General features: G+C 34.2%; 2 protein-coding genes across 2 annotated transcripts; one reads left to right on the top strand and one right to left on the bottom strand.

Annotated features, from left to right (window-relative positions):
• Positions 1 to 7,348: 7,348 nt before the first annotated feature.
• LOC128165646 (uncharacterized) lies at positions 7,349 to 18,251 on the bottom strand. The gene is made up of 4 exons (XM_052830376.1): positions 18,146 to 18,251; positions 13,801 to 15,249; positions 10,505 to 10,678; positions 7,349 to 9,511 (listed from the first exon to the last, which is right to left on the bottom strand). The coding sequence occupies exons 2-4, from the start codon at positions 14,759 to 14,761 to the stop codon at positions 8,868 to 8,870; spliced, it is 1,779 nt and encodes a 592-aa protein (XP_052686336.1). The 5' UTR covers positions 14,762 to 15,249; positions 18,146 to 18,251; the 3' UTR covers positions 7,349 to 8,867.
• On the top strand, positions 18,154 to 25,132 carry LOC128165647 (cytokine receptor-like factor 3). Its single transcript, XM_052830377.1, has 8 exons — positions 18,154 to 18,275; positions 19,207 to 19,355; positions 19,649 to 19,856; positions 20,430 to 20,517; positions 20,989 to 21,169; positions 21,774 to 22,017; positions 22,630 to 22,872; positions 23,073 to 25,132. The coding sequence occupies exons 2-8, from the start codon at positions 19,248 to 19,250 to the stop codon at positions 23,345 to 23,347; spliced, it is 1,347 nt and encodes a 448-aa protein (XP_052686337.1). The 5' UTR covers positions 18,154 to 18,275; positions 19,207 to 19,247; the 3' UTR covers positions 23,348 to 25,132.
• Positions 25,133 to 26,424: the final 1,292 nt, after the last annotated feature.

The raw sequence follows: 26,424 nt of genomic DNA, 5'->3' as shown, positions 1-26,424 counted from the left end.
ATAGCGCATCGCCTGATCACGTGACCAACTAAGTTCACATCGCAGAGACCTTTAAAAGATCACGATGTTTTCTTATCCACCAATATCGGTAACCGATAAATTTTCTGACTAAATATTCATTTATTTCATCATTTTTTTTTCTAAATGATACTTGATATTAAAAAGAAGCCTATAATGATGCACTAACGATGATAGAGTTCAATACGCCCAGGACAGTAACGGCTGTGCATCTGAAGTCGGTTGTGGAGTTTTGGAACACGATTATCTGACCGACTTAGATACCAGCTGGACCCCCCGACTTTGTCCTCTGATGTGTGACCAGACAGCCTTCCTTTCAGTAGAACACAATACGAAGCATCACATGGGGATACGACAGTCTGATAACACGGGTTCACTTTTAATATTAAGTCGTTGTTTCAGATTGGTGTGTCAACAATTCGTCATTGGCGAATGGATGATTTTAACTTATCAATGTTTTACAACATTGAATCGGGGTTATCGTGCACTTAAATCAAGTTCAATTTTTAGAGTACTTTTCTTAAATAATCTCATTTTGCTATATTATAACTAACATAGAGAAAATTATTGTGTCTTTATGATAATATAATACCGACAAGTTCCTAATAACGAATACATGTATATATTAGTAGCATTTTTATTATTTTGTAGATATTTCTCCTAAAGTTTATGGGACTGAAGTAAATGATATATCTGTACAAAATAAGATTTAATTTTCCTCTCTGTAGAGAAAAACACAAGCAATGACTTACACATGCACTGAATGAATATATAATTTATCCAGTGCTTTTGGATTTGCATTGTATCTTATAGTCCGAAATGTCTTATGTTTCCCTGGCTTGTTGACGATTTTGATTGTTTACATGCCATGTAAAATATCATAATCGTCTAAAAAAGTCAGGAAAACGTAAGATATTTCGGACTATGTCAATAATAAATATGGATTTATAACGCCAACAACATTATATTGATAGCAACTGAATAAATAAACGAACATCATACCGGTATATAGATACATATTCATATAGATACAGACACATGTACATATAGATACAGTGTCGTGAGTAGGAGTAACGCGCACCTGACGTTATATAAATTTCTCATAAATTAAAAAAGAATAACCCCCTACCCAATAATAAACAGGTGTATTATTAGGTATAGAGGGTACTTATTTCTTTTTTATTATGAGAAAAATATATAACCTAAGGCCACTCAGGTGCTTTTGCTATAAGTATCAAAAGCATGATAGCTGTCTTACATTATTTGAGTTGCACATCGACTTTTATCTCTGGGATTTTTCTGTAGTAAATGCCATAAAAATACGACGCGGATATGCTGCGGATGGGATATTTTTGTTAAAATAATAAACTTAATGTACCTTTTTGTCAGATATGTTCATTTCATTTAGCAGAGATGCATACAACGTTCACATATAAATTTCATAAAAGAACAGAAAAAAATCATTGCGTAATGAAATGAAAAGCACCTTTACTGGTTCACTGGTACAGACGTATCCCGTTATTACTCGAATACCCTAGCTCTGGATTTTTTAACAACCCCTCTCTCAATAAGATAAACTTTTTCTTTCGTTAATTGAAATTTATCTGCTAGCCTAGGCTATTATCTAAAGTTTGAACAAGTACTAATGAAAGCAAACGTACAAGGCCAAAATATTTACACGACATCCCTATCTCCGAGTAAAAGGGTTTTTCCTTTTGAAGACCGCTTTGTTCTAGAATGCCGGTTGCTCTAATAACACAAGAAGTGGTCAGTTGCCCATCCACCTAACGATATAGCTGCTTCCCTTAAGTGAACTTTCCCTTATCAAGGTCGAGACAACCTTAAGATTGACAAAATAAGGACTTGCTACCTGATTATTATCTCGAATACGTAGGGACCGAGGAAAAACCGAGGATGTGAATAATTATGAAATACATAAAGAAAGAGTGGTTGAAACTTCCATCATATTAAGACGAATCTAATTTAAGGTGTTCGAGAAATCGAAGATCAATTTTAACTCCATTTTCCGTAATAGTGTATAACATAACTTGCCTATGTCACAGTACGACGCGCACGTGCAAAACCTATCAATCCGCTGGACGTTACAAATTAAGGTCATTTTGTTTAGTTGAATTAGTTGCGAAAAATTAAATTATATGGAATAAATTTAATTTCTGCTTATACTATACGAGTATAACATAACTTGTGACAGTTTGTTAACGCTTTTTTTTTATAAAGCGTAAACTGACCCACGATTACATATAAGTAGAATTTATATTCATTAGAATAGTCATTGATGAAATGTATTGGACTGTATTTTAGAAAATGAAACTGGAAGATGTAAATAATGCAAAATAAGTGAATTTTTGAAAATAATTCAATAGCAGAATCTTATATTCATACATTTGTACATACAGTAATACTTCTTTTCTTTGAAAATATTTCCAATAGATAGAAAACACTGCATAATCTTCCATTAGGTGGTGTAACTTATTTAGGCGCACAAATGACACACTCTTTGATTTCACTGAGTTATACGTGTACATAATAATTGAATTTTTCCACGTTTATTGTTAGGCAGTTGTTGCATGTTCTCACATATGCTAAAGATATCAATTCTAATTTCCCCCGGTATTGTCACATAAAGATTTTGATTAAAAATGTACATGTACATATAATTTGTTTAAAAAATGTAAATATACACAAATGAATGTGGTGCATGGAAACTTTGAATATGAACCTTCCTCCGAATCTAAGTTTAAGGCTCTTATGGAAGAGATTGAATTGATCCTATTATTTAAGATACATAATTAAAGTACTATTTTAAAGAACTGTGCTAGCTGTGTAACGGTCACCTGAGTACCATAGCTCAAACACAAAATTCTCATAAATCCACGAGTTTCTTCCCTACCTGAATTCTTGTGTAAAGGACTCTTAAATCTATAGTTTAGCACAAGACCTATAGTATATCGTGAATATATGACCTACTACTGAAAAGGTGTACAGCTTCCATACAAAGTATTTTTTCCCAGGTATGTTAGCTTTCAAAATAGGTTTCATGTTGATATGTTTTCATAGATAAACTAAAACAAGGTGGCTATAGTCTGTCCCAAGATATTTATGCAGCACATTTGGACGATTTTTAATGAAAATACACTTACCTGTGAAAGAAGAGCAATTGAAATAGTTGAAAGGGATATTTTCCATGATAATTTCATTGACACATTATCATCTTTCACTCAGAAAAATTCACAGGAACGAAAACAGATTCCTTACGGAGATTTATAATGGGGAATGTTTACATCTTTTCTCCATTCGGAATACACTCGGAATACATCGCGCAATATTTCAACGTTATCATCCGGGCTTGCTGCAATACAAAATCTCCGTAGACATCACATTTTTTAGCATTGTATTGAAACCTGATAAGCTAACAGGGGCGTTTTGACTGAGAAATCTTGGAAATTTTTCATACTTTTGAATGAACATCGTTTGAATCCCGAGGTATTTATAAATATCAAGCAATTAAGCCAAATGTGAATCCAAAATATCTTGGGACAGAGTATAGTATACTATACTTATTACTTTACTATTAACAAGTCTACTTGTTTATTTTAAGAAATTTAAAAACTGTTTTTGTTTCAAATGATAAAATACTTGCATAACCCTTGCCTTACATGCAGGTGACAAGAAATATTATCAAAGACTAGATTTTGACCCGTTCGTGCACGGGTTGACATTGTATATGATGTCGGACATTTACGAAATAGATACATCGACAGTCCGTACGCGGGGGTGTTAAGGAAGCATATGGAATCTGAGTTACATGTAATTCCGTGAAATCACAAATCTTAGTTATTATATACATATTCAAATATATAAGCAACGAAACGTAGACCAAAAAACAAATAAAAAATACTGAAGACAATTTTTGCCAGAAATTAGTTTGTATTACGTAGATGTACACATTGATGACGTCATGACTAAAAGTTGAATGTCGTGTGAATTTGATCGGAAAGCATTGTAAACATATTCAAAATATAACTAATCTAAGAACTCTAATAAAGTATTGTGGTTTGATTTATTGAGAATTGAACATAGGAATACTAGAGGAGATGTTAGTTTTATCAATCATTCGCTAAAAGGTATGTAAATTTGCTTTTATTTCTCGGCCAGGCTTTCCTCTGTCGTTGTTTACGATATAAAAATCCGACTAGAACAACACTACCCCGCGTATATTGAACTTGAAATTGTATACGTATCGTTAGTTTGATCAATGCTTGAATTGAAAAGTGCTGCTAGAATCCCATGCTGTGTGCTGTTTTAATGCAATTTGCCGTTTTCCGTGCAAACTTTATAAACGTTGGGAAGGTTTTACGAGAACCGGATGAATAACTTTTTAATAAGGAAAAACATAGGATTCTAGCAGCGGTTTTGATTAAACTGAGATGTTTTGCCTTCACTTGGTATGTTTATTTTATTTTGGAAACCGCGGGGTAGTGTTGTTCTATCTCATTTTATGTTAAGGAATATACGTAAGCTATTTATAGTTGTCACGTGATAATGCACAAATGTGGCAGTGATGTACTATACCCGATTTTATTGCACTGACATCTATTTTAAAGGATAATACTAAGTTTTTTATCTTATTCAAAATAATTATTTAATTTCACGATTTTGAATACAACAGTCAAAATAAGACGGCATATTGCCCATATGCTTCCTTAACACCCCCGCGTATTAATTGTTGCCATTTGCTTGATAAAGCTTTAAGCCTATAATAATGCTATTAATTTCACTACACTCTGCTTAGTTAGAATAATCTAACTGTGTCTCGGGACAGGCCTATACCACAGTTAAAATGCCTCCCATATACCCGTAATGTAGCAAAAAATTGCAGAATCGCTCCGAAACGATTTTGGAGAAAATAAATGAAGCTGCATTGAAAAAAAACCCAGTCAAATTATTCATAATAAACCATCTTGAGCCTGTAAATACCTTTCTTCTAAAAATTTAATTCATATTAATGAAGAATTCAACACTTTCTCCAACAAAGTTTTTCACTCGCTTCGAGTTGACATTCGAAACTATCGTGATTTTTGGGAGTTGATTTTAATCAACTCTCAGACAAACCGAAAGTGAAACAGTGTTTGGACCTCAGCACAAATCATTGCTGCTGACAAGACTTAGTTCTTGATAATAATTTATAAATTCGATGTAATGTATGCTAAAGCATTGTTTTTCAAGGAAACTTATTTATAAATACCTGGAAAATAGTCAGATTTTAAATGGTACGAACAATTTAAATATTTTTTGTAGCCGAATGTATTCCTATGCCAGAGTTCAACAGTTCAATATAGTCTCGTTCAACTCGACGCTGGGCTGTCTCCGTAAATCCTTGTGGGATATTTACGGTGTCAGCCGAGCGTTTGGTTGAACGAGACTAGAATTTAATATTGCTTGGATCCATACAATTTTCGAGAAATATTTCTATTACTGATACATAGTTTGATTTAATTAATTTTATCTTTAAATATTATTTGATAACATGATTCATATGGGGGTTTCTCGACATTCTTGTCGAAAAAGTCCAAAAATTCATATTATAAAAATGTGCGTAATTTAAATTAGAAACTACATGTACTTGTCATGCAAAATAACATGTCATTGATATTAAAATAAATAAACATCGACAAAATCAACTCCCGTCAGTTCTTCAGTACTTTGATTCATATTAAATGCACTGAGTTAGAGTTATCTCCCGTATTTCATTTGATGAACAGAATATATAATATATATATATGACAAATTTTCAATGAAAATTTACACGTATTTGTAATATTGTTTCTGAGTTTATCCATGCAAATGTGATATTGTGGAAACAAAAATTCAGAATCTCCCGTGATCATGGTGATTTAGCGTGAATGTAATGCGCATTGAAAGGAATTTTCGTTGATTATTAATTAGCGAAGCTTCATTGAGGAAAAATAAAAACAAATTGGTAATCTTCAAGTGCCAATAATGTTTAAAATATATAAAACAAATGACAGTACTCTTCCGATTTCTCGGTATTAAAGCCCAAAAATTCGAGTCTATTATTTTAATATAGTAGTATAGAAGATGACAGGATAATTTTTTTTCTAAATATGCAGTTAGTTTTTAATCCGTGTTCTATGTCTGTAGAGAAGAAGATTTTTGAACATCATTATAATAAGCATTAACATGTCTATATGGCCATATACATCCCACCCCTACGACCTGAACCTCTGACCTAGGGGCCATAATTTCACTATTTGGTTAGATTAGTTTGTGGACATCATAACCATGCATTCTGTTTTATCCCCACATGTGTGGGAGTAAAGAAGAAGATTTTGTAAGATTTAATACATTTTCACTATATGGCCAAGGTGGCCCAACCATATAGCCTGAATCCCTTTTTTTTTTTTTTGCATATTTTGTCCTGCCTGTGTCCCGCCCCCCCCCCCCCCCCCCCCGGGTAGGTAGACCCATGAATTTCACAATTAAGATTCCTCTTAAGCTGAAACTTGTGTGAAAGCATCCTCAGGTAGTGTAGATTCAAAATTGTGAAAATTATGACCCCCATGGGGTAGGGTGGGGCCACAATGGGTGGTCGAAGTTTTACACAGGAATATATAGAGTAAATCTTTAAAAATCTTCTTCTCAGAAACTAATCAGCCAGCAAAGCTGAAACTTGTGTGGAAGCATCCTCAGGTAGTGTAGATTTAAAGTTGTGAAAATCATGACCCCTGGGGGTAGGGTGGGACCACAATGGGGGGTCGAAGTTTAACATATGAATATATAGAGTAAATCTTTAAATATCTTCTTCTCAGAAACTAATCAGCCAGGAAAGCTGAAACTTGTGTGAAACTTAAACCAAAAGTGGTAAGAATTGGCCTTGTATTTTTTTTTAATATGTGCATGGAATTTTTTTTACAATGAATGTAAAAATTAGATCATAAATATGTCATAAAAGGATAATTTATTGCATAAAAGAGCTAAAGACCCGGAGGTCTATACTTTGGGGTAGGGGATTGAGGGGGTCAGTCCTTTCCTCAAGCACCTGGGGTAAAAATGCTCTTTGGTAACGAAATCACAAGGAATTTGTTCTCGATGACATCTTTGGAAATTTGGTATGCATACACTCACCTGCCAATCATGTTATAGCTAATTATGACTATTGGATAGATTCACACATTCATGTTTCATACAATAACCCGATAATTCTAACTTCTGACGATCTCAAAACACTGTTAATATAGAAGTGACTGTTAATTCATATTGGTCATACAAAATCAACCGAACAAAGCTCTATCTGTACAAATTGTTTTTAATGTGTTTACAAGAACTAATTCATGAATCACTGGCAATATTGCATAGAAATAAAATGGTTTCAATAGACCATCATAGATGGCTTGATCAACCTTTGCTAAATTCACAACATGGTGGACAAGCTACAGTATTTTGTTGTGAAACAAAATATCACTAAATGTTACACATTTACAACAAGGAATGCCTACGAAACTGCTGCTGTAACAGGATAGTCACATATTCAACCATTTAAATTTATGTGTATGAACATCTACTAAAAACTTTTAAGTTGAACACATAAAAAATAAGCTTACAGATTATTTAACGCCACAAAAAAAAGAAAAGAAAAAAAATGGAGCTTATTATTTGCTTGAAATATCACTTCTTTTGATATGAATGTATACGTGAAAAAGTTGTTATCAATATGTATTGAATCATAATGTGCAGTATGCTACTTGCATATCAAAATTGTTATTAAAAAACCGAACTCTTTATCATCAAACTCATTAAATGTTCATATTTTTAAGATACAGTTTTTTTCTTTCAGAAATTGTGTTCTTCTTTCAGATTTCCTTAGTACTGTATCCCAGTGCCCATTCAATACATTTTCCTGTATTTTGGAAATGCTGTACGAGTAGCATAGTATTATATGTATTTCTTTAAATTAGCCAGTATTTACCAGTCTTTGAAGCCAGTGAAGATATTTATTTACTAATTAACTATAATGGGGAAGCGAGGCAACAATTGTGGTGTGTGTCAACTTGGTCATGAATCACTAAACAAAGGGAAGTAACTACATCACAAAACAGCAAGGCTAGAAAAAGCTAAAGCCACCTACAGATCCTGCCATATTAGATATGTACATTGATACAGGCAAGAATACACACAATTATTTGGCACTGTAAAGTAATAACATTCGTATTACAAGTAAAAAAATAACATCAAGTTACTTGTTAGATAAGTTTACATTCATGCACTACACAGAGAAAACGCAATGTCACTAAAAAGAGTTATCCTTCTTGCATGGAATGGCTAGTTTCTATGAACTTGCCACAGTTATGACAACACACAATGTCACATAAACACATTTTAACATTTACAAGGCAATACTTTGCATTTCCTAAAAGTACATGTAATATCAATTGCACTAAAATAAAAAGTTTTTCTAAAATATTGATAAAGTTGTAAATAGTGTTAGTTTAAAAATGACGATGCCATGTTGAAATTTATCACACGATATGAATAAAATACTGCTTTATATTAACATAAAATTTATATAAATAAAATCATAAATATCAAGTTATTTTGATATAAAAAGATTACTCCACAACACATTATAAAACCATTATATATATTGTACAAAATTAGTGACAAATTTTTATATGGAATGGTTAACATATGCTTATTATTGCCTCTATATCTTAAAAACACAAAACAACAATCAAGTCAAACATTGCATTAATTTATGAATCACACAACTCACTATATAACTTATAAGTAAGCCTAGGGGTGCCCAATCATTATAAGGGGGTAAACATTGGATAAATGTCCTCGGTCGTTTCTTGGGCGGGGTTATCTGCCCCTGTCACTGCATCCAATGTCTGAAGTGTCTGTTCTACAGCACTGTCCAAAAGTTGATCCTGAGATGAACTTGACACTACACTAACACTGACTGCCACTGAACCACCTCCCTGCGGCTCCACTACTGTGGAAACCACATTCCTGTCTGTTGAACTGTTATTCCGGGAATGTATTCGGAAATTCCCAGCACTACTATTACGGGAGTGCTGCTGCGAATTACCAGTATAATGTCCAGTGAATGCCACGTCACTTCCTTGCTGCAAATAATCTTCTGGTAAGGATGGTCTCTGATGAGCTGTGTGACCTTGAGTGCTGGCATGTGACCTATAGGTTGGAGGTCGAGAATTCTCCCCTTGGGTGGGGGGAAATGTGATCTGTATCCCTGTCCTGACAGTGCTGGCTCTTGACCGGTAGGAGGGGGGCGGGGAGCTGGGGAGGCTGTAGTCCTCAGCTGGGAGTTCCTCAGTGGCGTGGAATTGTTCTCGCTGACTCTGGGCCAAGGCCAGCTGATGCTGGAAGTCCTGCATCGAGGCGTTGTAGGAGGGAGGAGGTCGTCGGTACTGGAACTCAGGGTACATAACTCCTACAGGGAAAACAGAACCAAGCAATTATGTACCGTCAGTTTATCACACTAAAAACATTATTTAATATCAATATGCAAAACATGTCATTGTCTATAAAAAAAGCCATCAATTTTATTCCTAAAGATTTCCTGTGATTGGAAATAAATACATGTACTATTTTAGATTTTACATGGTTTTAAGACTTTTCCAAAATCCAATAAACAGTAAAATATTAAAAATAACTTGAAAAATCTATTTGACTCTCCTATGGATATTAAATAACAGAAATTTTTAAAATGCACTTAATAATATTTACTTATTATTGAAAAGTTGAGGTCTCTTTAGCTTTAGCTGCTTTGCAACTTTTGGCAAACCAAAACTATAACTCCTTAGGATTGTTTTACTTATTAATCACGAATTCAAAAATGTGCTCATGAATAAAGAACTCTTGTATGACTAAATTATATGAAAAGGAATTAATAATGTTAATAAATGCATCAACTCGATTATTATTTTTTTCCGAAGAGCACATGCAATGCTCACTCCGGGAAAGATTAACTTTATTTTCAAAATTACTGAGGAATTATTCATACATGTATATGACAAGCAGGAAGACATTTTTCTTGATAGATGAACAAAGCTCAAGTTCCAAGGGGAAGTTATTAAATGAATAGACTTTTTCTTGCATAAATATGTCACCACTGTTGACAAAGAGTCGGTATTCATGGGGTCTGACAGGGACGTAAACTTATAGATATCGAAGAAAATTATGAAATCCATGACCTCTTATTTCCCTCAAAGCCAAAGGCACTTCACCTTAAATACATTTTTATTAAAATTTTACTGATATATACCATGATTTAGCATACTATGATAGCTATAATTATAGTTCAGGAAATTATTTACCTAAAAATAATTTAAAAATCAAGTGCCTGCGTTGACAAAAGCCGACGATTCCCCAGCATTGGTCACTGTACTTCAATTCATGCCCTTCAAATTCATTCTTATCTTACCTCCATACCACTGCTGCTCTCTCGCCCTGGAAGATCGACCATGGCGTCGTGACCTTGACCTTCGTTCTTGGTGCCTGAAATCTCCAAGGCCAAACAGAGCGTGCAGGGGTTCATGACCCCGAGGGGTACATTTCCATCCCACAGCTACGACCACAACCAATAAGACGCCAAGACCTAAAATAACAATACTATAGTCATGATATCAATTCCCACTCAGAGGGTATTAAGACTTAAGAGAATATGTAGTTGTTAAAGGGTTAAAACTTTATAAGTAGGGTTATATGGATATCGGCCTGGGTAGCTCAGTGGTAGAGCTCCTAACTACAGTTGCAGGGGTCCAGGGTTTGATTCCCAGTCCATATTTTCATTGTACTTATATGCTCATTCCTCCTTTCCTACTGCAGTTTACTAAGATAAGAAAGTCGGTAGAATGAAGTTGTCCTGATTTTATGGTTATCAGGTAAATAATTAATAAATATAAATCCAACTTTTACTGCTGCCTTCTAACTTTGGGGCTTTGTCAACAAACACTGGAAAAGTTATCACAAAACATGGTGGAAATGGAAAAACGGTCAGCACAAAAGTAAATTTCATTTGATAATTATTTCTGTTTTAATTGCTTTTTTGTTAAACCACATTTTGTCAACAATGAAAAAAACATTCTAATTTCATTTGATAATATATTTTCATTGTTGACGATGATAAAACATTAATAATTCATTCATCTAAAGGTTGTCATTTACGGGCAACCTATAGTGGTTTCGAGATGTAAATTGAGGTGGAAATGACGAGGTAACTAGCATGTCGGTCATATATTCATAAAAAACACTGAATGTTTCAACACCATTTAAGTTTTTATTTTATTTTTTGTTATGAATTTACGCTGACATTAAAACCTCACTATTCATTATTTGGAAGATCAAATAGTAATGAATACAGAAGATGGATTGTTTTGCACTTCCACATGTATTTGAGACTTATTAAAAAAGATAATGAATTATTGAATTGAACATAATAGATCACTCATTCCTGATATCCTGCTTTTATAGACTGCAATTATTCCATTTTGGTTGTTGCATAATCTATCAATTAAACACTCAGGTATCTCAAATGACATTCAAATATATTGATCAATATTTCAGACAGTAATGAATTTGCTATAAATAGTTTTAAGTCAACAGACAGTATATACAGGGGCAGATTTTTACAATATCCTAAATTAAATCTTCCCTAATGTAGAATAACCTACAAGGATGGGGGGGGGGGGGGCAAAGTAACATTACCTTCCTTTGCTCATCAAAATAAAGGGATTTTTTCTTCACACACTGTACATATTGATTAATCACTCACAATCATAAAATTTAATCACTCACAATCATAAAATTCATGCATTTGCTCTTCAAGAGAGCTTTGAATTTATTCCTAAGTCAACAAAACTGCTAGAATTGATTGCTGGCTTACAAACAAATGTAAATTAATAAAACCACATGCCTCTAATAGAAACTAGCTGCTATTTGTTGTAGCACAACACATAATGAATTTAAACTGCTGGGTTTAACCATAAACCCTGGATGACGTTGGTACTTATTTAGAATCAAGTGATGCATAGAATATTATTGAACACATTAATAAATTAACATAATTTTGTTTTTGCGCAAATGCTCATCTCCCAAAACTGTTTTATGAATTTGCGTAGATCTTCAAAAGTTGTCTAGTGTAATAATTCAGAGGTAGATGGATCAGGCTTTTTTGGTACAGTTTGGTATACTATATGTATTGAGCTGATATCAATGATTAATGTCCACCCTGTGGGGTAGACAAATACAATATAATGACCTTGAGACCCAGCCAGCGACCATTTCACTAGCGAAAACACAGCCAGTGTGTAACAAGATAAGGGTCGTTCCCCCAGGTGAGGGTCAGGTAAACAAATAAGTGTAACATCACGACCCTAGGCAGGAAATGGAGATAATCCAGGACTAATCCATTACACACACTCAGGGGAGGAAATCGGAAACAGATCATTATCTAATCATAAAGGACAAGAGCAAGTTTGCCTTAAAGATAGAGAGTGAGTTTGCAAATGTTTATAAGCAATAGAAATTCCAACAATTTCAATACAGACTTAGCTTACATGTCTTTACCACATATATATGTAATTTTAGGACTTTGGCCCTGTTCCTTTAAAATTGTATTGAGTATTTTAATACACTTATTCAATGAGTTACAATTGTCTACACAATTGAAAGTTTAATGGTCTGATGGTTCTAGTCTGTCTGACTACTACTTCATTGTTATACAAACAACTTGATACAAGCATGAAGAAAGAAATTAGTAAGAATAGACAAAACTTTTTCATAACTTCCTGTTTCCTGACTGTATAGCTTCCATGTGTTTCATTGTACACTGTACCTGAAAGCCAGGTCACGAAAATGCATTCAAGTCTCAGGTTTTAAGGAAGCTAAGAGAAAACTCTGTTGACAGACACAAAAATAGATGTGATAAATGACAATAAATTAGCCTAGTAACAAATTGCAACTCCGACTTAGTCCTTGGCAATAAAAATTAAAATTGGTTATGTCGAGGCGTCTAGGACAAGGTGCAATTAATGATAAAAACACTTCTTGAATGTATTTTACTATTTCAACTGACTAAATGATCAATGCACTACTGCAAATCTCATCAACATCAGGAGACAGTAAAACAATGCAATGAGAGCTAGGGACTGTAAATTTTCTTTTATAAATAAGTCTGAGCATTTTATTTCCTTTTGATCACAGCCTGAAACCCCGGCAACTTTAAAGCACACTGCACAAAGCGTGTTCTGGGATTTACTTAATAATGCATGGACAAATATTGATGTAACCTTTAAGAATAGGTCTGGTGTGGGATTCTTCTTTACAATGTTAAGACAGGAGATATTCAATTCAGTCTAGGCCGAGGGAGACACAGACTATCCTGTACACAGCCCCAAAGAAGTAAAAATATTTATCAAGAAAACAGCACATAAAGTACATGCTTAATGGTGGCAGTGAACTTTACAGGGCACTTTATTAAGTTACCATAATTGGTTTGCTCATTTTACATTCAGGGCACAAAGTGGGATCTTTCAGAGAAACACCTTTGAAATATACAAATTATATATATATATGTACCAGTGTTCATGAAAATGTACTTGCAAAGATTTAAAAGCTTGCAAATAAAACTCATCCCTATATTTTAATCATTTCAGTGGGTAGTTAGGAAGTGCACTGTAGGTGAACTTAGCATGTGGAGTACAAATCAACATGTCTTACCTATAAACATAATGGCAAGGAAAAGGAAACTGTTTCCAGTGGCGTGTAGGGCCGCTAACACAATCCCAGTCACCACACAACACACTCCCAACAAAGACAGAATCACAAGAATCCATCGGAATGATGTGGTGGCAGCCAGACAAGACAGGCATCCTTCCTTGCAGGGTTCAGGTTCTGTGGCAGACGAACTCCGCGATCGGTGCCGCCGGCGACTGTGATGAGAGCGATGTCCAGATCTGTGGTGGTGTCTAGAATGATGGCGGTGGTGGTGGGGATGGTGGGTGTAACCCCTGGGGTCCTGACCACTAGGGTGGGAATGCCCCCCACCCTGCCAGGAGGGGTTGGAACTTTGTGAGGGAATGACATGAGAGTGCAGAAGATCAGGTAGAGGTTCGTGACGCATCTCCGGCTGCCGTCCAGAGGTGACTCCGATGTCTACATCCTGAGTTTGTATCGGATGTCTCGGGGCCATGTTTTCATTGTTGGCTGACTCCTGTGATATATCTGTGCGCACTGTGGGGTCAGAGCCTAGGTTCAGTTCCCCTACAACTTCTCTTGGTTGTGCCAAGGAAGCACTGCCTTCCACTGTGACGTTTGATTGGCTGGGGGTGCCACTAGTTTGTCCTACTGATTCATGTAAATTAGAATTGCCTCTGGCTGAGACACGACTGTCACTTTCTTCATTGTTTTGTTCCATGTTTATACAGTTATGCAAATTATGACTATTATGCACCCAACTGCGATTGTCAACAAAACTTGACTGGTACTCTGACCGTTGGTGGTTCCTCTGTAGATTTCCGTGTGTGGTATCTGCTCTCCCACCACCACTGCTATTTCCTATAGAGGAACTGCCTGTTGTGGATCCTGTAGAGGTAGTGCCACTTTGCGGAGGCTGAGGTGCAGTCCTTTTATCAGGGTTCCACACTACAGACCTGTTTCCGACATTACCACTGCTCGCCATTCCCCATACACAAAAATCTCAATATCCTGGCCGAGAAAAAACGATTTTCAATATAACACCCACATTTCTTAAAACCCTTTCCCTGATAAGAATACTAAATCCCTCCTTGAAATGTTTCAGGATTAGGTTTTACTTTTATTATCTTCACCATAAAACCGAAATACTCTCCCCAATCAGTAATCCTTGCTCTATTTGACGATATCCCCACCGATTCTTTTTTTGTTCCGACTTCAGAGTTGCCCACTGTATGATCAGAATTTGACACCAGTTTTAGAGTTCTTCAGACGAGCTTGTACCCCTGTCATTTAATAAAGACATTTAAAAACCTGGAGACTTGATTTCCTCATGATTATTCTTGGTTATAACACAAAGGCCCCAATGGAGCTTTCCCTCATGGTCTGTGCGGATTGTTTTGGATTAAGGACACAGCTGGTGATCGCTATACAGGGTGACATCAGCACAGCTGATCAAATCACAGATTCCAGGCTCTGTGAAAAGAAACAACAAGAACATAAAGCTGACATCACTAAATGGATCACCTTCTTTGTTTAACTTGTGATCATTCACTGAAGCTTAACTGAGAAACAAACAAACACTGAAGCCATACATTCGTACTGTATCTATTGACCTTTATCAGCTGTTTCAAGCACTCACGTGTGTCGCGTTTAATTTGTTTAAGGCAGACATGACATAGTAACTCATCAGGAAATTGCCAGAGACATTTTTTATTTACCTGTACATGACCACAAAGCGAGAGTTTATGTGTAGCTTTCATATATTAACATATATTCTCTGGCTTTTACAATAAATTACTATCTATGTGTAAATGATAAAATACAAGAAAATACTAAAACACATAAATATTTCTTCCAATTATGAACTTTTTACAATGTTAAAAAATAAGCATGTCATTGTGTCTTTAACTGTATCAATTTAGCTTTTCAAAGACCATTTCCGGACAGAGAGTAAAAATGTGAAAGTAAAATCATGATTATGCTACACATATACATTTTAAATGTCGATCAACTCTTCTTAGTGAAAAACATTCAAAAATAAATATTTATGAAGTTGGTGACAATTTAAATAACTTAATGAAAATGACAAAGGTTGATATATATTAATAATAAAATTTGAAATCATCTCCAACATTCTAGTTTTCTGCAAAAAAAAAAATATTACAACAGCTCGGAGTAATTTTGCAGAAAAGCCAAAAATACTCTAAAACCTGTTTTGACCTCAATGATAATAACAATTCTGACTTAGAACAATAAATGCCTCTGGAACGACACTAAAAGGACATTTTAGTCTGAATTCATAATTTGTTACGAGTGTTTAACTTCAAACAAAAAGAAAAAAAAATGACATTCACAAAAAGTTGTTTCAAAGTGACTGTATTTTAAAGATCATACAAAGTTTGCTATGTAATACCTTAATAACCCTGGCCTGGGGAGATACAGAAATAAAAAAGAACTTGAATTCAGTATTTCACAAAGCAGACTGATCACTGTGAGCTTTAGGGTCTTAATTTAAAAGTCTTAAACTTTTCAGTTTCTGATAATTACACATATTACAACTGTATCCATGGGGAATGAAATCTTTTGGCATGAAAGTTTTAATGAGGCATGACTTGGAGACACATGGGAACTTGAAAAGACAAGAAACTTGCATGTATGTGGGCCTTAAATAAACTGCATTTTGATCAATGTAAAAATTCATCCTCTGGTGCTTCTGCACTTTTGTGGATCAAATAGGCAATATAATGATACTAAAATTGAAAACCTTATCTAGATTTATATATATAGAACATACATGTATATCTTTAAATACAAGCATTTTAGTAGAAGTCTGTGTATCATTCTTTTATATAATAAATATATTAGGTTTCAAGTGAGGTATTTATATTTAATTAATTAAAAATTGATTAAACCCTTTACAATTCATATTCATCTAAACAGAGCTCAATAATATATACTTGCAGGTAATATGCATAATATATAAATAATTTTGAATACTTTCATATTGATGTTCAAAATATTTACAATAAAAAAAATCATGAAAAACTAAGTTAACTTCATTGACCAAGAAATATATGCCATACATGATCAGGATTAATTACCGATGTTATGACATAAAACAAACAACAATGATTTGACTATATAGAAAGAGAGACTGTTGAGGCGCTTTATCAATATTATCCATTTAGTACAAATCAATATGAAATGTGGCCAATTAGGCTGATAACAGATGTCTCTTTGTGTAGGGAATGGGTCAGACTGACCATGAGTGTAGCAGTTCTGTTCATTGCACTCGGTCTGGTCCAATAATAAAACATTGGTAGAGCAACTATATTTATGAAAGCATGCAATGCCTGATATCTTAATGACTCTGTCTTGATTTGAAAGGATGTTATCATTTTCATACATTCAAAATTTTACTTGATATGGAACCAACCATTAGATTAATTCCTTTTTATTCAGTTGCATATTTATGATATTTATTCCATGCAACAACAAAAATAGATATATTAAAATGCAGTTAAGATTTCATGATTATATGAATTTTAAATACTTTTGGTTTCATAATTGGTAAAAAATCCTTGCAAGTTAATTCTTTTAAAACAATACAGCAAAAATATTAATTTGACTCTCTAGATTGTTCATTTGACAAAAACTGGAGACATATATTTACGTCCCTAAAGAGATGGTACATGTATGAAATGGATCGATGTAATTGAAAGGACCACTGACACTGTGAAGTATATATATACAAAGGTAACGGACCTGTGGGACCCCTAATCATCAGCTATCATCATGACATGAGGGTTATACAAGGGTTAATATGATAATTTCAGCATTAACATATTATCACTGCAATAGAGTGCATATTGATATAATGGTGCTTGATAATATTGATAAAAAAGATAAAAAAAAATTAAAATAAAACAATACACAATAAATAACGCATGTGGAACTATTTTAGAACAATGCACAGAGATTAAAAGAAATTTCATGATTTGTTAAAATTGGAACAACATTTAAATGAATAAAATAACCCTGTTTCAATTTGATACATCTATTTGATACCCAATACTTTTTAGACCAACTTTCATAGTTTAAACTCAAAGTAGCAAAGTATCCCCAATTCATAAAACAGGAAATAAGACCTCCACAACTGACACATTTTATTATGTGTACAAACAGAGACCACAAACTGACAAAGGATATCACATTACATTTCTATTTACACACTGTAGGTTGGGATTATGTTATAAATTTAATGTATTTACTTTCATTCCCTGTTGATGCGGCATAAAGAAATTACAAAGCGATAAATGAAAATTGTCATATGCATATAATACAAAAGTACATCCAATGTCAATCTTACCATTCCGACATACGTCTTCTCCTTTGTTGACAGAAGTTATTGCAGGCTTCGGTAAACCAGGAAATGAAATCCCGCGTAGTCTCGGCGTTAACGAGATTAATGGCAGCCTCCATGGTCAACGGAGGAAGAGGTAGGCGAGACGAATGAAATATGCTATCTGACGACTACTAAGTGATATCTTCCCGATAAATCGATTCTTCCGTCTGAAAAAAAGGAATTTGAATGATTGAAAGCTTAATTTAGACCTTGATTTTTCATTTTTTTTTCATTCTACATGTAACGTTATAGCTGCAGGACTGTAGCTCCCGGTCTGAAAAAATTCGGATGGACGACCTGGGAGCTACAGTGCCTCCCATAGGAAAAATCTGCAATTTACGGCGCACAAAAAAATGCGCTAATTTTGGACTGATTAACCTGATTTTTACTCAAATTCTGTAAAAATAATTTGTACCATTAAATTCTTCTGCCAATTTACTACTGATATCGTCACTTTACTTGCCTCAGACTTTCTCTTTAACATGATAACCGACCTCGGAAAATGAAGTATGTTAATTTACGTCGAGATCGAGAGTCGCCATTTTTAAATGTAAACAAACTTGCACCACTTTAATTTGCAGGGCTGTGATGGTGTTTAAAAGAATATAAGAGGCAAGTGAAGTGACGATATCTGTAGTAAAATGTCCGAGGAATTTTTTGGGATCAAATATTTGTACAGAATGTGATCGTAAATGAGATTAATCAGTCCAAAATTAGCGCAATTTTTTGTGCGCCGTAAATTGCAGTTTTTTACTATGGGAGGCACTGTAGCTCCCAGGTCGTCCATCCGAATTTTTTCAGACCGGGAGCTACAGTCCTGCAGCTAGTAACGTTAAAGCTTCAATGTCGTACAGTGTAGAATTTTTTGCGTTTAGATACTCAAAGTCATTCTTAACTCATATATTCCATGATTCATTTTTACCTTGCATTAACTTTATTCTTAATCTCAGAGGGTAATGATGCATCATTGTGTTTGTTTAACTATTAAGGAATATTTAACTGTTTAATCCTTTTTATTTCTTCAGAATTTTAGGCGAGGTGTCGGACTTTTGTATCTAGGATTAGGATGGCTCAGCAGTTGATACAGAATGTTGTTGATATAATGGACAACGCCCACTCTCAGCAACAACAGCTGACTGAGTCCATGAGCTCCCTCTCCGAGGCCAAGCAGCAGGTATATTATCTCTGTGTTATATAATACCTGTGATTGAAGTTCTATCATCAACTGTTACAGCATTTTGTATTGATCCCGGATCAAAGGATAACTGAAAAAATTATGTAGTGATAACAATAACCTGCTGATAGAATATTTGATTTTTTGTTTTTTTTGGACACATGTTAACTTACTGATTATCTACATATCAAACCATAAAGTATATATACTGACAATACTGTGCTATCAAATGAATATTTATTTATCAAATTATTAATATTTTGAGAACAAATTACAAAAAATATGTAATTCAGGTAAAATTCAGTGCTGAGCAGTCCAAGAAATGTCTGAAAGAGCACTTCAAATGGCTTGAAGAAAAGGCTCTAGAAAATCTGAGGAGCAGACTTAATGAATTGTTGTCTGAGGTTGACGTGGTAACGGCGACGGCATTAACTCCCCTGATGGACTGTGAAGAGATGTTAAATTCCAGCATATCAGCGGCAGCTAGAATCATGGAAGAAGGTACAAGATAGACAGTCAATGACATTTTATTTTTTTTAAATGGATCTAGGGACATACATCTATATATATTTACATTTTTTTACCCCTCTGACTGAAAAGTGGTTGATGTGTATTATTTTGATAATGATATGTTACTGCTGGTAATTTTTTGTGTTTGGTTATATAATGGTAATTTCCAAGTACATGTATATAAAAAGAATTGTGGCCAACAATGTTGCCATCATATACATATATTTGGTATATATCTCTCACATTATGATAAACCCTTTGCTATCATTAGAATTTTTACTGTACATGTCTGTCAATGAATTCTATCATGTCAATTGATCTAATAGATGACTGCATTGCCTTACCACCAGCTGTGAGATTTGATCAACCTAATATATATCCATTTACAATAATTTCCTTATAAGTTAAAATATTCTTGATTAGTGTGAAAACATGTCATGTTTTTCAGAAGTATAGCATTTCCTAAAAAATTATTACAAAAAACTTGACTTTGAAAGTTTGAATGGAAAATGAATAATTTGCTGCCTTTCAGTTTAACCCAGAATATTGTTTTAAAATTTCTAGGGAAGAAAATCTTGGGTAATAATCCAAATGACCATATCGAAGATTTAGTCAAATTTAAAGACAATCCTGATACAAGGCAATTACATAGGTGGGTACACGGATAACCACAATTATCATTTGTTATTTTTAATGGAAATAAGTCTTCTCAAAGATTCATTTACATTTTCTATGTACATATACAGGTATTTACTATAGCTGCATTTGGCAATTTGAAGCATGCAATGACAAATGCTCTGTGTAGTTAAAGTAAATGTTAAATTTTTTATTTAAGTGTTATTAATTTTGTTAATTTTGTTTGCAAACAGGTAAATTGTCAATAATTTTGGCTGATTTTTTTGTGAACACAGAGTTCCAAGATGTTTGTATAAAGCAATGCAGGGTGTAATTTTGATGATTAAGATTATCGCCAGCAACTACCAAACTTGATAACAATCCAAAAGAAGTATCCTGCTATTAAATAAACCTGTTATACCAAACATTGTAAAGAAACAAGGCAAGAGAAAACTTTCTAAAGCTATCCCCCAAACAAATAATTTTTTTTTTGACTTATTTTTTTCAGCGTTCCAGAAATCCCCTGCCTAGCAGATGTGCCATACCTTTCTGTTGACAACTTCCACCCTGATCTAGAAAAGAAACTCCACAAATTATTTGAAAATGAGGGCAGGGTACTAGAAAGGGCACCAGCACAAATCTCAGAAATCGAGGAGCGCCCCGGGAGTTTGCTGATAACTTGGGCAGAGGTGAGTTTATCCTAATAACAATTGGTTTTATATCTCAAGCAGTTAAACTGGATTTGATGTACCATAGTACTCATCTACCAAAGACAACTAATTTATTTACATTTAATTTTACTCAATAATTATCTAATTTTTTTTTGTTTTTTTTTTGAGGTGGATGAGGAGGTACCGGTACTTAACTATTGTATTGTTCATCTAAGGTGGAAAAGTGATATAGATGAAGTTATATTTATCATTAAGTCATTTATTTTAGGTGGATGATGAGGTAGATACTGACTTAAGCTTTATTATTATATTATTTGAGGTAAATGAAGAGGTAGAGGCTGATATTAGTTTTTTCATTGGATTATGTAGTGGAGGTGGATGAGGATTTACAAGTACTAAACCATGGTATTGGTTTTTTTGAGATGAATAAGGATATACTTAACCTTTGTTTGTTTGAGGTGGATGAGGATGTTCTTAACCATTGTATTGTATATTTGAGGTGGATAAGGAGGTATCTAACCATTGTATTGTATATTTGAGGTGGATGAGGAGGTACTTAACAATTGTACTGTTTATTTAAGGTGGATGAGGAGATACCTAACCATTGTTTTGTGTTTTTTAGGTGGATGATGAGGTTGAGGCTGGTGAGTTCTGCCTCCAGTACTGTTATGGCAGGGTCCAGTCTAACGAGGACAAGAACATCACATTCCACACGGCCTACACAGGCCCCAACACCTTCTGTACTATACGTCACTTGAAGACAAACACCCCTTACTCCTTTAGGGTCTGCTCCCGACCTGAGGGTGAGGAGAAGTGGAGCATTTGGAGCGTTCCCAGAACCGCCCACACTACCATTCCACACTACCGTGAGTGTCCATCTTTCCCCACTGCTCATTATTGTGTGGTGTCTTCACTGTTTGTTGAACCCTCATTTTTGTAAACTTTGTTGTTGAGTTAATTTACAAAATCAAAGCTCATCAAAGTGAAATGTATCACAACAGATGATATTGTCCAGACTATTATACACAAATGTATTTCATCTTTGAAACTGTTAATCTTACTTACCGGGTAATCCTTGAAAAATGATTGCAACAAATATTGATAAAACCATAAATTGCTTGCTGTTTTGCAATGTTTATAATGAAAATGAATGTGTTGAAAAGGCTTAGATTTTTTAATGTCGTGCAAATGTGTGTGTTTTTTTCCTGAAATGTTTTCTCTTTGAAGATCAAATTTTATTTAAATCTTTAAAACACAAACAGCCATTATGGAATCTGTTTTGTCTTAATTTTCATGGAAAGACAGCAAACCTATGCATGGATGAAATGTACATATTCTATTTATGTCATTTGTCTTATGTAATTCAACCACATATTTTTAAAAGTGGATGGATTGTCTTGCTGAGAGAAAGGATATTTTCCTATCATTTATAATGTACATGTATATCAAATCTAATAAACTAGCAATTTGTTCTCCAGAATGGAACAATACTACTGAAGGATACAGTACAAGTAATGAAGACAAGACAGCCACACGGTTATCTGAGGGCACAACCCGAGTCTTGTACTCGAGCGACAACAGTTACCGCTGTGGATTCCCTATCACATTTAGGGTGCTGGATGCTGGAGAGAAGACACCCTTTGATGGCATTGGTCTCTCAGCTAATGATGAAGACACTGAAACATTACAGAGAAGCAACTCAATTTTTGTAGCAACATCAGGTAATTGTCTGTAAAATATGAAACTTTCTTAATCAATTATTTGAAATCTTCTGGTTGTTGTGAATGGTATTTTGACAAACTATTGATGTCTTTTCATGGATGGAGAAGCTTCCCAGAAATTAAACACTGCTTAATAATGATCCATGATGATCTCACAGAAAGAAATAAAGTGTAGTTTGTGTTGTGTTTTCTTTTTTCAGGGAGTGTTTTCGTAGATGGCCAAGAAATGAAAACAAAACTTCCCATGCTGACAAGGGGGTCAGCTGCAACCATAGAAACAGAAGACCTTGGGAATGGAAAGGTCAGAGTCAGTATTGAGGTTGAGGGTAAGGCTGTGACCTTTGACTGGAAGGTGGACCAGAAAGCTGATGTTGGGCGTTTGATGGGGCTAGGGATGGGACCGGCCAGCACCTCGGTCTGTCTGTACTTTGGGATGAAGTTTAGCCATGAAGACTGGAAGGTTGGAGTGGAATAAGCTTAAACAGAACCAGTTTAATGTGTATTCTAGTCATTCAATATGCATAAAGAATTATTGTTTTGCACATCAGGAGAAATATGGATCTCTTGTTTGACACTTTGTTGGTGCTTATTTCAAAAATACTTGTCAACAGATTATTGTTTTTGCAAATTTCTTACTATATGACTAAGTCATTCAATTTGTAGTCATCATCAAAATGATTTCTTTAAAAAAGATTGTAAAAGGTGTTTATTTTACACTGTACTTATCATTTTTAAAACAAGGGTGAAACACTCTTTCAAAACTCAAGATATCTATATATGTTAAAAAATAATATTGTTTATTTGAAAAAATAAAGAAAACCAGTGGTTCAAATATTGTCATATGAGGATTATAAATGCTCAGTATATATTTTATTTGTTAATAATGCAATGAAGGTGATATAGATGTATGATTGAAATCTAAGTAATTATTTTTGAAATGTGAAGATGTACATACGAAAAATAACCACAGATACAGTACAATTGGGGCTCAAAGATATGTACAGAAGACTATTTATAGTATCATGTATTTTTGCAATTATGATTTTTTTCTTCATTTATGTGGATTCTATCAATCTTATTGATATTTCGTATATGCTTACATATATGTATTCTTATGATATAATGCTTGAACAAATGTGGAACAAACCATGCATATCTGATGTCACACCTTCCCCCTCCACCCCAGACATATCACCAGATTTTAACCCAGGCATGAACTTGAGTTATCCCCCTTTCCCTGAATGTATTTCGTGTGCAGTGGTGTGTATGTTAATTAGCAGGCTTTTTAATGTAATCTATTCATAATTACCGTATATTAAAACTGAAATAAATATGCAAACAAGCACTGATTGTAACTGAAAATTGTTTACCTTCTCAATAAAAAGCTGATATCCATTTTTGTGAAAAACATGTACATTTATATTGATCAAAGTATTGTATTTTATATAGGTTTTATTGTTAATGATTAAAAAAAATGTTTGAATCAGGAATACTGTAGAATTTGTCTAGGGAAGTTAATCAAATAAAAAAATGTTAACCGGGAGCTCAAGAAAAATAGAATTCTTACTTTTCCAAAATTTTCTTCTTTTGTATTAACTTGCTTGTATTTTAGAACAATTGATAAATATTTATTCCAGGTTTTTTTTTTTAATCATATATGTTGATTTTCGTTTCTTACTTTTCCAATTTTCTTTGTAAAGTATTGATTTGTTTAGTGTATGATGAATTTCTGATCATTCTTTATATAAGAATTGAGTGCTGCTATGCTTGAGGAGTTCAATCCATCTGTTAGTTTCTGCTTATATTTGCAGGAGGTCTAAATGCTGTGTAGATCCCCTATCAGCTCCTCGGAATTCTGTCTGTTACTTAAGCATTTGTGAATTGCCAGTTAATTGAATGTGTTTATCAGATGATTTAGCTGTGGAAAATGAAGATGCATCAGTTTCTCCACTAAAAAAGAGAGGTTTATACATATATTTTGTCTTACAGACATTTGTTTGAATTTTGTTATTAAGGTAGCTTCTAGGGACCGCCTTAATTGAGCACCATTTTATTATGTGTGATATCCCAATCTTGGTGACCAAGGGGTAATTTTATCTTTGTGATTTAATTTGTCTTCCACACATTTTTCCTTTGTCATTCTGCAGTGGTGCTAATAAATTCATGTAGCTTAAGCTGGATGTTAATAACAGATTTCTTCAGAAAGATGTCCTTTGAATGTGTTTTTCAAAATAAATGTAATAAAATATATAATATTATATATTTGGAATACATTTGTTTTTCTGATGCAAGAGAGGCCCTTTGATTGCCAGTAATCTCTCAAATCGAAAAGAATTGCCAGTAAAAAACTGTAAATGAAAGACATTCCTATTAAGGGCCTATACACACCTTGGAAAAGTTCTGCCTACAAGCTCATTTTTCTGAATTACTTATTAAAAATATGGAATTTTAACATGTGGTCGACTTGAAAATCTCAATTTTGGGGGGAAAATCAACTTTTAAAATTTTACCGCTGTTCATGAAAATTAAAACCCTTGCAGTATTCGAACTCGTGACCTGTGGGCTGGTAGGCCGAAGCAACACCCACTGCACCACAGAGATCGTCAACTGAAAATGGTGGTATAAACTGTTTCACGGTGTCGAGGATCCTTAAAGAACATTTTTATGTTCAAGGTAGGAGGTTATACATATAAGCAAATGATGCCCCAGACTATACACTTTCGACCTAAAACTGTAAGTAAACTGTTTATTCCCTGTGATGTAGGATGATCATATATACTCGGTACTAATGTTGCTAATGACAAGAATTAGTAGCCAATGTATATTCAAGTTCAAATGTCAATGTCAATTTGGACTAATCTAGAATTATTTTTCCTGGTTTTAAACCATACAGGTAAGATAAAGACCTACATACCCTTGGGGAAGGATGATTATACTTGACACTCTATTGCTTATGTCTTGTGGAATAAAACCTATCTACACTTGTTAGAGAGTCTTTTGTCTCATTTGCTGAATACAATTGTACCCAGGAATTCTGGAAAGCCATGAAAAACTTAAAAATTTACAGATGGGCGCCAAACAAAAGTGATCAGATACTCATGGCTCAAGTGAGCTAAAAAGTCTGGGATGGAGGGTGTAGAAGAAGGGCAGGCCCACTGAAGCTACATGTCTGATTTACAGATAGGAGACAAATGATAAAAATGCATAAGATTGCAATACAATGAACACATGCCCACGTTGTTTAACTCCATTGTATGCCTGTACTTTTCTTTTAAAAAGTGCAGCTCGTGTCTGCCAAATTGAGACATGCTTTGATAATTACGAGATCACACATTTGCGTGCCCTTCTCTTATCTTAGAATTGGTTCCCGCATTGCCAAGTCAAAAATACTTCTAACATTTTCCAGGAATTGTCAGCAAAAAGGGTTTTAATATGAAACCGAATTAGAAAGTTATAAACCTGCAGATTATCAAAAGGCGCATGTTTTAGAGGGAAGGCCTAGAACCGCTTATTTTCATGATATTCCTTTTTATGAAACCAGCAAGATAAAGT

This window comes from Crassostrea angulata, chromosome 10 (assembly GCF_025612915.1).
Source record: "Crassostrea angulata isolate pt1a10 chromosome 10, ASM2561291v2, whole genome shotgun sequence".
Classification (NCBI taxonomy): Eukaryota; Metazoa; Mollusca; class Bivalvia; order Ostreida; family Ostreidae; genus Magallana; species Magallana angulata.
This window is presented reverse-complemented; position numbering and strand designations above follow the sequence as displayed.